The sequence below is a fragment of the Crocodylus siamensis genome, chromosome 4, assembly GCF_052110815.1.
Source record: "Crocodylus siamensis isolate JL-2025a chromosome 4, ASM5211081v1, whole genome shotgun sequence".
NCBI lineage: Eukaryota > Metazoa > Chordata > Crocodylia > Crocodylidae > Crocodylus > Crocodylus siamensis.
This window is the reverse complement of record NC_143398.1, coordinates 151,267,778-151,280,808: the sequence shown is the minus strand read 5'-3', so window position 1 is coordinate 151,280,808 and position 13,031 is coordinate 151,267,778. Positions and strand designations below refer to the sequence as shown.

General features: G+C 43.1%; 1 protein-coding gene across 10 annotated transcripts in view; it reads right to left on the bottom strand.

Annotated features, from left to right (window-relative positions):
* TANC2 (tetratricopeptide repeat, ankyrin repeat and coiled-coil containing 2) overlaps positions 1-13,031 on the bottom strand; it is a 780,830-nt gene that overhangs the window by 410,402 nt on the left and 357,397 nt on the right. For 8 of the 10 annotated variants that reach the window (XM_090044146.1, XM_090044150.1, XM_090044148.1 and 5 more), the window contains one exon: positions 6,625-6,804. In XM_090044146.1, the coding sequence (XP_089900272.1) occupies positions 6,625-6,804 (180 nt within the window). The remainder of the gene's footprint in view (positions 1-6,624; positions 6,805-13,031) is intronic. The other 2 variants (XM_090044147.1, XM_090044156.1) reach the window with 1 other exon arrangement.

Sequence of the window (13,031 nt, the reverse complement as noted above, 5' to 3'; positions counted from 1 at the left end):
ATTTGGCCAATAAATGCCCATGCTGTGAACAGCCACAGCACAGCACTCAGGCAGCGAGGAGCAGAACCAGTAGTGTGGAGAGCTGCCTCCAGCTGATACGTTTGGTGTGGTGGAAGGAGAGGTGGGAGGGGAGGGAAGAGGCATGCAGGGGGGCAGATTAATGCCCCCTCAGTGAGGGAGGGGGCAGGTGCCAGCCAAGCAGGGCAGGGGGACAGAGCCATGGATCGTGGCAGGTGGGGGAAGGCTCCTGCCTCTTCTTGCACCCTGGGAAGACATGGGGGGCAGTGAAATTTGGGGTGGATGCAGCATCCTCCCAGTGCCACTGGCACCCACTCCGAGCCTAGCCCCTGCCGAGAAAAGCCCCACGCAACCCCGGCTGCCACCCACTCTGCCCCATGCAGATCCGGGGGCACACATCCCCCTGTGCCTTCCCAGGTGCAAGCAACAGTGGAAGCTGCCCCCCTCCCCCAAGCCACAGCTCAGTCCCCACACCTGGGCAGCACCTGCCCCTGCCTCCTCCCCTTCCACCACACCAGACTTACCAGCTGGAGACAGCTGTATCAGAAATCAGACTGGCATCACCCGAGTCTCTCGATCAAGTAGGAGGGCATAGGCCTAGACCAGTCTACAGTGACTGTTGGCAATGGCTCAGAGACTGATCCCAGTGAGTTGTAATCGATGGGATGGCCTCATCCTGGAGGGTCATCTCGAGTTGTGTACCCCAGGGATCCGTGCTTGGGCTCATGCTCTTTAACATCTTTATCAATGACTTGGATGAGGGAGTAGAAAGTGCAATGATTAAAATTTGTGGACAGCACCAAGCTGTGGGGAAATGTGGTCTCATCTGAGTACAGGGTAAGTATCCAGAATGACCCTGTCAGGCTGGTCCTATTAGCTCAACGCAATCAGATGAGGTTCAATAGGGACAAGTGCCAGGTCCTTCATCTGGTAGGAAAAACCTTCATCATGACTACACGAGTGGTGGTCCACTGACTGACACTGCACCTGAAAGGGAGTTGGGGGTGACAATTAACCAGAAGATGAATGAGAGCCATCAGTGCAATGAAGTCACCAACAAAGCAAATAGAACTCTGGTGTGCATCAGCCAACATGTGGCTAATAGATCCAGAGAGGTGCTCCCCCCCCTCTATTCCGCATTGGTGAGACGACAGCTGGAGTACTGTGGCCAGTTCTGGGCACTGCACTTCAAGAAGGATGTGGATAAGTTTGAAAGGGTACAGAGAAGGGCCACCTATATGCTCAGGGGCCTGGAGGACAGGTCCTATGAAGAGAGGCTCTGGGAACTGGGTTTGTTCAGCCTTAGTAAAAGAAGACTAAGAGGTGACTTGATAGCTGCCTACAAGTATGTCAAGAGTGAATATCAAGATCTAGGGGAACAACTCTTCTGAAAGGCACCTCTTAGGAGGATGGGGTCCAATGGGCACAAGCTATTTGAGGAAAAATTTAAGCTGGAGATAAGGAAAAACTTCTTTTCCATAAGGGTATTTAGAATCTGGAATGCACTCCCAGCGGAGGTGGCATAGTTGCCATCCCTGGAGGTGTTTGAGAGGAGGCTGGACAAGCACCTCATTGAGTTCGTTTGAGCCTAACTACCTCCAGCCCATGGCAGGGGATCAGACTTGATGATCTTACAGGTCCCTTCTGGTCCTACTATTCTATGATTCTATGATCCTCACTCCCTTATATGCATTCAAAAGCCTGAGGATGAAATTCATCCTGGTATCTGCAGAGCATCTCACTTGCATTTCTCCTGAGGGAAGGAAGATATCTTTGCAGCCATGGAGACACAATTATGTCATCATACTCACAGAGGAGTGAGGCTTTTAGCTGACTTGAAATAAAGCAGTGGAGGAAGGAATAAATTTAAACATCCTATTTTAAGGCCTTAAAAAGGCAGCCTGAGACTGCTCCAGTCCATGAAGTGGCCTACACCATTTGCCTATTTTGATTTGTGATATCCAATTCCTTCTTCCCAGCTCCACAGACTTGTGCATACATGCATCAGACACAGCAAAGATTTGAGAAGAGAAGAATAGGTTTCACGTTAGGTAAATCGACACAACTTACAGCATTCTCCAAAGGTCAAAAGGCAAAAGCCACATCTAGGTTAGAAAACTGACATTGTTTAAAATACTAGTAACACATACTGCCACGTTTGATTACTACTGCAGACAGCATTTAATAACCTTAAACCCATGTTAGTTGGATGAACCTTGACCCTTGAAAAAATGAGGAAGGGCCATACCTGGGTTTCCAACAGGGCAGCCACTGATCCTATTTTTATACCTGACCATCCTGTTTTTAAACCCTTTGTCCCCTGTCCATTTCTGAATGAGAAACAGACAGAAGTTCATTGGTAGAAATACATGTCAATCACTTGTCTTCGTGATTCTACTGGCTGTGCTTAGAGGTAGGGTGGTGCACAGCCAGGAGGACAGGGGTTCTGAGTGAGCCAGGAAAGGGCAGAGGGGGTAATGGCCCCTTGCTGCTGACTGACCAAGGGGCCCAATGGCCCCACTCCTCACTGCTGATTGGCTGAGGCAGCAGTGGCCCCATTCCTCACCTCTGATTGGCTGAGAAGGGTCATCATTCACCAAAGGTCTATCCTATATTCTGGGGATGTGTCAGTGGCCACCCTAATTCCTAAACGTATGCTCTCCCTTCCTGCTGGTGCTATCCATCACAGAGCAACACCAGTCCACTCTACAGTGAGGTAGGTGATAACATTTTCATTTTTGTTTCATCAGAGTAGAGTGGTAGTGAAACTCAGAGAACTGATAAGACAGTAGTCACTAACTTTCAGAGCAAATGAAGGCCCTATCAGGCCATAAGCAGGTGAGGAACATTATTTGTTTAGGGAAGAGTAGCTACATAAAAATACATAAATTCAAGATATGTTTTCAGGGAAACTTGATTCCTCACAAAAGAGAATCTTTAACATGCATCTCAATCACTGTAAATACTGGATACACTGTTTACGTGCAAGCAAAATGAGCATCAGAGTAACAAGAAGAAAGCAAACTGCTTAGTGTGTTTGTTAACCATACAGACAAAGCATGGAAATTCCACAGCTATACTAAACAAACTAAAAGTTCACTATTATTTAAGGTAATGCATACAGGGCTGTATATTTACACAGTGCAAATAAGACACATATCACCTGTCCAGAAAAGCTTATTATAAAGGCATATGGACTAATTTGAAAAATTGAAACAAACCACATTACTTTTGGTAATTACACAAACTAACTGACAAATACTGTCACCAATGAAGACAAGTTTAACCCCCAGGCCCAATCTTCCCCTGAGTATGTTTGTAAGGCTGAAAATACTATGGAGACATTGCTTAGAGAGCCAGAAATCTGAAAAACAATGTGAATGGGCTCTAATTGGAGATCTCTTAGTACAGATTGGAAGTTGGGCATCTCTAACTTGACTCTGTAGCTCTGCATCAGTCTCTTTAAAAGCAGGGAAATATGGAGAGGAAGTTATTCAGCATTACCAAAAGTGTATGGGGTATAAGGGGAAAAATATATTCAATGAGAGAGATATGGGATTTTAATTTATTGTAAATGTTATTGTTTGTTGCCTTAGAATCCTTCACTTTTAAAGAAAGTTAATACGGAGGCATTTACTGAATCCTCTAGGTTTAAGGCAAGCAAGAAGGAAAAGGCATGGGTGAAATCTTGGCCTATTTTGTCCTTGACTTGAGTGGAGCTAACTTATTCAAAGAAACCGCTTTTGCTTTTCAAAGATAATAGTACAACTAGTAAAAAAGGCATCTCTTCTATCATAATAAAGAAATCTAAACAAAGTATTATCCTAGGTTGAACAGACTAAAAATTTAAAATCAAATGAAATATATTTCTCCAAACATAACTGGCTGGTTAAACATTCCCTCCCCAGCTCCAGAGCAACAGATAAAAAGAAAAAGCATATTTTGAACATGAAATATTGTTATGGAATAATTTAAAAATTAATATGCAGGAATAAAATCTCACAGTTCCTAAACTTCTCTCTCAAAGAATTCTCTGACTTCTAACTAAACCAAAGATATAACTAATCCTATAAGCTAAATGAAAAAAACTCAAAGGTGATATTCTTACTAAATCATGTATCAACCATCTGTTCTCCAAAAATACTCTGAGTGATGAATACAAATGACCCTTCCAATTATTAATATTGATACCAATATTATTAATATTGGGTGTTAATACAATTAACAACTATATTGATGTCTATTTATATATTAATAAGTGCAACAATTATTATTAATACCTTGCAAATATTAATACAGAGACCAACATTCTTTTACGATAATTTAAGTACTCAACACATGGGATCCCTATTGTAATAAAATGTTTGGTATCATTTTTGTATGAGCATTTATGCACCAACTCTTAACTAAAAAGCATTTCCACTCTCACACAAGAAACGTCACCAAAAGGTCAAATAATAGAAATAACTATCCTGCCCTACAGCATGGTTAACAATGTTGTAGGGGAAGTCCAAAACATGTAATTCTTCCTGCCTTTCGAGAGTTTTACAACTGAAATGAATGGAATCACGCTAAAAATATTTTATTTCTATTCTCAACCCTTCCTCCAGGGTATGATTTGTTCCAGTGGATCTGCAGAGTCAATCAATGCAGAAAGAAAAGTTATTTCTCTGTATGTGGAGTTCTCAGTCTACTTGCCTTGCAGACAAGTACTCTGTCTTGTTCCCTGCTTCTTTGCAATCTTCATCTGGCGTTCTGAATTGTTGCAAAATTATATGTAATGGGATGTTCATCCCTTATAAAAGTTCATACTGAGTTTGTAACACTGCAAAAGAAATATATTCTCAGTACTCCAGTAAGAGAAAAGTGGTATTTCTTTTATTCCTACATGCATTTATCAGGGTACTAGCTAAGTTTTTTAAAGGAGTCCAGAAGTATAATGGAAAAGAGGGACTGGATTCTACCTTGCTTCCCTTTTCTGTTAACCTCAAAGAGCAAAGTTATTAGTGAGAAAATGCATAAGAATTTACTTGGAGAATTAGTCTCCAATTCTGGTAGTCCAAGCTGGTGCTCATGATAAACACAACGCACTCACATATGCTATGTCATAGTATAAGAACATCTAACTAATACAACAGAAACGTTGTGTATTGCTTATGCAAGACAAAACTGCAAGCCACAATTCTCAGACAGAAGTCAAGTGTGAAGCTGCTGAGACACTGTATCTATGATCGAGTTATTTTTATTTATATTCAGTAGTGCTTAGATGTGAAGACTGAGATCAGTGTCACTGTGTCACAGTGTCATTGTGACAGGAACTAGAGTTTATAATTTAAATAGAAATAGAAATTTCAAATAGAAAAAACTCCAGTCAGGAAATAGTGTTATCCTGATCTTCATAGCCTGGGTCTTGAAACGCAAACAGACTATAGGGTCTAGATTTACAAAGATACTTAGGTACGTATGTCTATTTATACATCAAACGCCTAATAACTGTTGGTGTCAAAAGGGGAATTGGTGTGAACAAGCACTTGTGGACCTGCCCAAAGACAGAAAAAAATTGGAGGAAAAGCCAAGATAACATTGCACAAACTTTCAGTTCTATGAGGAGCTAGGTCAGAAATCTTACATGGGAATCTTTTTTTGAACAAGAGATTTTATTCTCATTCTGCACATTTCAAGATTTTGTTTTGGTGCAAAACAACAAGGTAGATACATTTTTCATTATGACTCCAGTTAAGTTTTAATAGAAGCTTCAAAATCCCACTGCACTGCAAAGAGAATTTACCTCCTAAATGCAGCTGAATTAAACGAAAATATTCCAACATCAGGGCTACATTTTCCCCTTGTTCTATAGGATACTTTACTTTTAAAACTTTAACTAGCTAAAAACAGTTTTATTTAATAAAATGTGCATCTAGGGTTTACCTCCAAACATGTACCAAATACAGTTGTCTCTAAAGAACTTGCTGGTGTTTCAGTTTAATAAAGCTGTGGCTCCCTATGCTGATGCTTTTTAACAATGGGCAGTAAATAATGTCAGATTTGAGTGAAAACATTACATGAGAAATAAGCTTTTAAAAACAGGTTTCAATAGAAATCTAAGGCCTGATTTTTTTTCCAAATGAGAGCTAATTGCCCAGGCACTTAAGAAGTCCCGCCACGTCTGTGTGAAAAATCACTGTAAAGAGCTGTAACAAATTACATAACCTACTTTGATGCATCTTTTATCTAACATTCAAAACTTCCATACAGTTACTTAACATTGCTAAATGTCTCCATCTGTTGGTCTGACTTAAATAGATACACAAGACGACAGGCACTACAATACATCCTGATATCAGAAATTTCCTGGAATAGTAGAACATGTCAAACCAACTGCATTATTTCAAGAGCAGACAGATCTGCCTGTCAAACTGAGATCCATCCCATTACCTATGGTAACCTGATCCTAAAAGCATCAGTCTTTAATTACAAAATCCTGTCATTCAAGCAGGCTATGTAGTTAACAAATGAAGAGTTGATCAAAGAAACTTATTCAAAGAGCTCTCAGATTCTGCATCATTTGACCTTAAAAGCCCCACTGAACTTATTTAAAGTCCTTACCAGTTAATTTCTTCACAGGTTGGAGCCGAACACTGATAGACTGATGTGTGAGTAAGGGGGAGGATGGAAGAGAGCGGGACATGCCCTCCATAATCCGAATGTGCTGCATACCTTCGGTCATTGGGAGTGGAGGAATAGCGTAGTCTGGTTCAAAAGCACAGTCGTTCTCTGTGGAGGTGCCTGATAGGAATGTAAAAATAAAATAGAAGAGCTTGTGATTATTGGCAGCCTACTACCTTTATCAATTCCTAGGCAAAGGAATTTTTAGATTTAGAATGGCCAGACTGACTGAAATTTCATACCGTCTCTCAAAGCATCTTGAAGCCTAATTAGTGTTGAATTGCTCCTTCTTGTGTTTGCCTCAAAGTGTTTATGCTTCCTTGCAGAAATTATATGTATACAATAGCAAACAGGCTTGATGCAGGTAAAGGACAACATGACCAGTCTGCTTTTGTTGTAAGCTGTTTTCTTTTGTGAAGAGTTCCTGAGTTACCCATTCTAACGTAATTACGAAGCACGAAACAATGCTTTTCTTTATTTCTGGATTTTGACGGTTGCAATTGCTACTGTATTATAGCCAGACCTCAGACTGAATCTAATGTTCCTTTTATGCTTTGATAACGTTTCTTGTTCAATGGATCAAAACAGCTTTTGTATTTTTTAAAAAGACAGGATGTTTGCCCTTCTTTGGACATTTGCTAGGAGACGTGTGAACTCTATGCGAAGAGGGGTGTAAACATGGGGGAAAAAAAAGACATTTGCTCAGGACTGGGAGGTCCCTCAGCACCCCCTATTCCCCCCCATTTGTGTTAGTTTACCCCAAAATGGGGAAGCTTCATTCAGCTGAAGGAGCTAAACCATCCAAATTGCAGTGAACGTAGACTGGCCAAATCTGATGATGGAACAATAAGCATTATGGTCATCTGTCAAAGGACACAGCTTATATGGTACAACAGTCTTTACTTTCTACTTCACATTTTACTTTTTCATTTTGCAAATGATTCTTATTAATTTGGATTTTTAGTATTCTACAAAAGAATATCCATGTAAAACTCTGGTGTCCTAGATCATTAAGAAAAACAAACAAACCCACTAATAAATGATGATTCACAACTTTGTAATCATTTATTGTTTTTTTCCTTCACTCCAACAATACTGGTTATAGCTGTATTTGGTATTTTATCTTAATTATTATTCAGTGGAGATATAACATATTTCATCTTTAAAAATGTATAAATGCAGAGAGCAATTATTTTTTATTCTCAGATTTTAATATATCTTAAATTAAAATTAACGCATTGTTTAATCGAGTTCAATATTGGGTTTTTGCTTGTGAAAAGGATGCTGATGAAACAGTCTTCTGCGGTTATGGAGATAAAGTACGTCTGCTGTTAGACCAACATTTTTATACTTCATAATAAATCTATTTTATATCATAAGAAAAGATAAATGGAGTTTGTTCATCACAGATTTTCAGATGATTTCTAGCACAAAGAACTTAGAACACACAATGCTAACAGGTTTCCTTCACTCCACCCCAGCCAATATATTGCTCTGTGGTACATATAGCTAACCATTTAGAACAGGGGTGTTGAGTTGTAACCTGTAGGCTGGATTTGGCCCACAGAGCCCCATCATCTGGCCCCTGGTGCCCCAACTGGGTCTCAGGTTGACTCACATGCCAGGCTTGGGCCAGACCCTCCCCTTGTGTACGAGTTGCATGCAGCACTTGCTCCAGGACCCACATTGCATGTGGCACCTGCAAGAGGCCAGTCCAGGATGCCCTACCACTTACCTGATCCAATACATGTGTTGCCTGTTCCAGCTGGTCCGGGGTAGGACCTGGATGCAATACGAGTCCTGGATCAGGTGCCGCATGTAGTTCAGTTCCAGACCAGCCAGAATGGCCACTGGATCCAGCATGTGTGGGGAACAGATGGGAAAAGGAAGGGGTCATGAGTCCCCCACCTGTCAGGTCCAGAACCCATTCCAGCTTGTCCAGGAGATGCACTGTATGTGGCACCTGCCCCAGACTAACTGGAGTGGACTCCACATACATCTCATGTCCAGGAATGGCCAGAGATAGAGTTACCATATGTCCAGGTTTTTCTGGACGTGTCCTCTTTTCAGGTCCTCCCATCTCAATCCAGGTGTTTTTTTTAAAATATCAATAAATGTCCGGGATTTTGCTGTGCTCAACATTGAAATTTTTCCTATTTCCTAGCACTTTGCAGCTTGTCTTAGCAAGGAGCTGCTTCGGGCTCAGGGGGCAGGGCACCATTGGAGGCAGGGGGCATCACGTGAGTCTGCGCACACACATGCACATGGCCAGCATGCAGCCAGACAGGGTGGTATGACCAGCCCTCACAGCTGGATGCAGGTAAGTCTATGGGAGGCAGGGGTTGGAGGATCAGGGCTTGGGGACTGTCTAGGGTGTGTGTGTGGCAGGGATGTGTAGAGGGGATGGGTATATGACAGGGGGCGGGTGCCTGCCAGCACTGGACAAAGCTGTCTGGGTGCTGGGGCTGGAGCAGGGAGGAGGCATCGGGGGGGGGGGGAAGGATGTGCCTGCCCCCCCGGTGGGTGAAGCCGGCAGGGGAGGAGGGCAGGCAATGGGGCTCTTTGGCAGCAGCATGGAGCTGTCTTGCCAGGCTGGTGGCACCAGGGTCAGTGCCTGTGCTGGCAGGGGTGGGGCCAGCCAGGAAATGCTGCAGGGCTGGGAGGGAGCAGAGAGCTGTGGGTCAGGAGTGAGGGGCACCAGCAAGGCTGGGGGGGGCTGTGGCTTGGGAGTGAGGGATGCTGGGGGAGTGGGAGACTGTGGATCAGGAGTGCTGGGCACCAGCAGCACCATGGGGCTGCAAGTCAGGAGTGAGGGGTATCAGCAGAGATGGAGGGGCTGCAGGGTGAGAGTGAGGGGCACCAGCATGGACTGGGGCGCATGATAGTATGGGTTGGGAGTGAGGGGCAGCAGCAGGGCTGGGGAGGCTGTGGCTTGGGAGTGAGGGGCAGGCCACAAGCATATCACTATCCCCCTGAGAGGTGTCCTCTTTTTTGAACCTGGAAATATGGTAATCCCAGCCAGAGAGGGTGTTGGATCTAGCATGGGTTGGGAGGTAAGAGGTCCATGGGCCCACAGGGCCACTCATCTAACCCATGGGATGAGATGAATTTGACACCCCAGCTCTGTAGAACAAGAGAATTCCCAGTTGAGCATGCCTGTTCCATTCAATTCTACAGGTTAACACAGAAACAGAGTTTTTAGGTTTCTATATTTTCAGGGTCAGCTGCTCTATTCGTTTGCCCACTCTCACTTGTGGGATGATGAGAGTTTAGAAAGATGGAGTCTGCCATTTTACTGTTATTTCTTTAATACTAGCTATTCTGTCAAGAATGATAGATTTCAGGGAGCATTTACATGGCCCCACCTCGCCCCCTGCTCTTCCTTTGGGGCTGGCCATGTAAAGACTTCTTCCGCCACTGCCGCTTCCAGCGCAGGGGCCCCCCCCCCGTCCACCTCTGCCTCACAGCAGGGCTTCCCCTCCACCTCCCCTCCCTCCTGGCTGTTGTCAGGGCCCCCTCCTGCTCCCTTCCTGCCACCTGAACCTGACAACAGCTGCCACTGTGACCCCCCCCCCCCCACCTCCTCCTGCCAAGATCCCCTCCCTCCCACCGCCACCCTGCTGGCTGTTCCGGGGGGCAACAGGGAAAGGCAGTGGGGGTGGGGGGCACCGCCCCTTCACCCTCAGACAGGCAAGTGTGGGGAAGCCCTGCTGCTCGGGCGGCCAGGGCATGTTCACCAAAGCCACAAACTTCCCTGGCAGTGGCTCAAACTTGGGGTTGCACAGCCTTGACCAGTGCACCCAACTGCTGCGCACCCCCTCAGTGGCACATGCCCAGTTGGCCAAAAGCATTACAGACAGACAAACATACAGACAGACATGTAGAGAGACAGACTAAGCCCTTTATTGTATTAGAATTCTTCTAGGGACAAACAACATCAAAAACCTAAGTTAAGGTGCTGGCTTACAGAGGAGGAACCATTACCGCAAAGTGATCTTTAATGACAAATCTGGCTTTACTCACAGCAGATATAAATGGATATTGGGTTAGATGCTCAACTGAGGTAAGTCAGCACAGCTGAGCTACACTGATTTATAACAGTTGAGAATGTGGTCCATTACTCCATGAGTCAGACACACTATTTAGATAGAGATCCTCTCTATTTTTTTCTGCAGCCTTATCTCTAGGCACTAGAAAAGCCTTTGGGCTATGCAGAATACCCCTATTCATCTGAACTGTTGTTGTATTTGAACTCAGGTGATAAATTTAGAATCTAACTAAAGCTCCTCAATGAGCAGTAATTTAAATGCTTCATTTTTTTTGTCCTTGTTCTTTTTTCAGGTCCAAAGTTTATCCCATATCGCACCGCCATCACTCATTACTGAAATTTCTCTTGAATTCCTTTCCTCTCCAAGCCTTACCAAACACAAATGGAGAAGAAATTAATACATTTTTAAAAGCAGTCACAACCACTTCAACTCTGCTACAAGACGAGTGTCAAACCCAACGATACCAAATGCTAGGAGCTCTACAAAATCTATTAGGGTTTTTGCATTATTACTGATTTTGCATGGAAGACATTTACCGAAACATTCAGATAAAATGATGGTTGGCAGAGTAAAACCTTAAGGACACAGGCATTTCCTAACCCGCAACATACATTGGTTATTGAAATATATGTGACTGAAAATTGAAGGGGATATTTTCTAATGTAAAAAATTTTGGAGGAAAAATTCCTACTTTCCTCCCAGTTCTAGTATATGAAAATCTGGGAGGAAGGTTATTTGATTTTTTTTCCTCCAGTCACCAACTTTACCAAAATTATGAAGCACATTTTTAAAAAAAATATTCAACGAAATAGGGCAAATTGCTAACAATACTTCAGACACATTTGAATGACAACAGACAGAGGTATATTTGTCATACTGTATAGGGAGAAGCAGGAAAAATGTGTCACCAATGAATAAATGATCATTCTGCTAACTGATTCTGAACCTCTTAACCTACCAGACCAAAGGAAATAATGGGTGAGATGCTTGCCCCCACTCTCACTCTGTTTCCTAGGAAATAGCCTGTAGAAGTAGAAATGGTCTAAAAAAATCTCGACACTGGACAGCAATAGAAGTTTGCAAGTGTAGAACTTGGGGAAGATGGATGTCAGACTTCCCCCATGAGCTCTGGTGAAGATGCTGTGCTTGGAGTGGAAGGGCATGAGGCAGATGCTATTGAGGCTCTCACTAGTAAGCCTTCCATAGGACAGCCTGTTCTAACTTAGACTGGGACTGTCTAGATCCCCCCTGTCTGAATATCCCCAGAGCAGCCCAGAACTGAACTGGGGGGGGGCAGGGATTTAAAGCCACCTTAGCCCCATCCCTCTTGGCCTGGGACTTTTATGCTGCTGCTTTTAATTATAAACATCCAGGTCCCCAGACAAAAATGTTAAAATCTAGGCTAGGCTTTGCCATAGCAGATCAGAAGACAGAATTAACTGAATCAATCCTTACTTTTAAGAAACAGAGAAACTACCAGAAATGAAGTCTCATGTTCTGCATCTCCAAAGCAATGATGATGCCTATGGGTCACTCTTCCAGTAACTTCCTTGAAAATACACACGCTGAAGACCAAAATGGTACTTTGGGGCTTCACTGCTCATCTTAAGTTTGGAAAAGAAAGGGATCTCGGCTTGCCTAGGCACAAACTGCACATCTAACAAAACATTAAATTCAAGCAGCTGCTGTTCTTTTACTTGATCATATGCAGGTTGGAACCACACTTCACCTGTGCAGTCACGGCACTGTGAGCAGGGCTGCATCAGCACAATGTCAGACACCCCTCAGATAAGTGTCTTCAAATCTGTTACCTGAATAGTTCCTGGGGTCAGATCTGTTACTAAGGATGGATGAACCGGACTTTGTACAATAAGGTCTGAAACTGTGGGTCAGTCATTACTCATAACACAACTCTTTTAATATTTGAAAAAGAATAAGCATCTACATTTCCAGCTGAATATGGCCAACAAACTGAGTTCAGTGATAAACTGAAACAGCTATCTTTTGTATTTCACTGCAGGCATATACACTCATGGATAAACTATAGTTACTGAGTAAAGACTTATGCTCCCACATTTCTGACAAATCAGCTTAATTCATTGATTGGGTGTCAAAGAAAACAAAAACAAACAAACAAGAAAACAAAGGCTGGATTTTAGCCTTTGTTCCTGTCAAATGATTTTCTTCTACCAAGACGATTATTTGATTTCCACTGGACAGCTGTGTGTGATTCTCAGTGGTTGTGTAAATAAATGCAGGTTTACAAAAGCTAATTCTCAAAGAATGGATAATATGAGC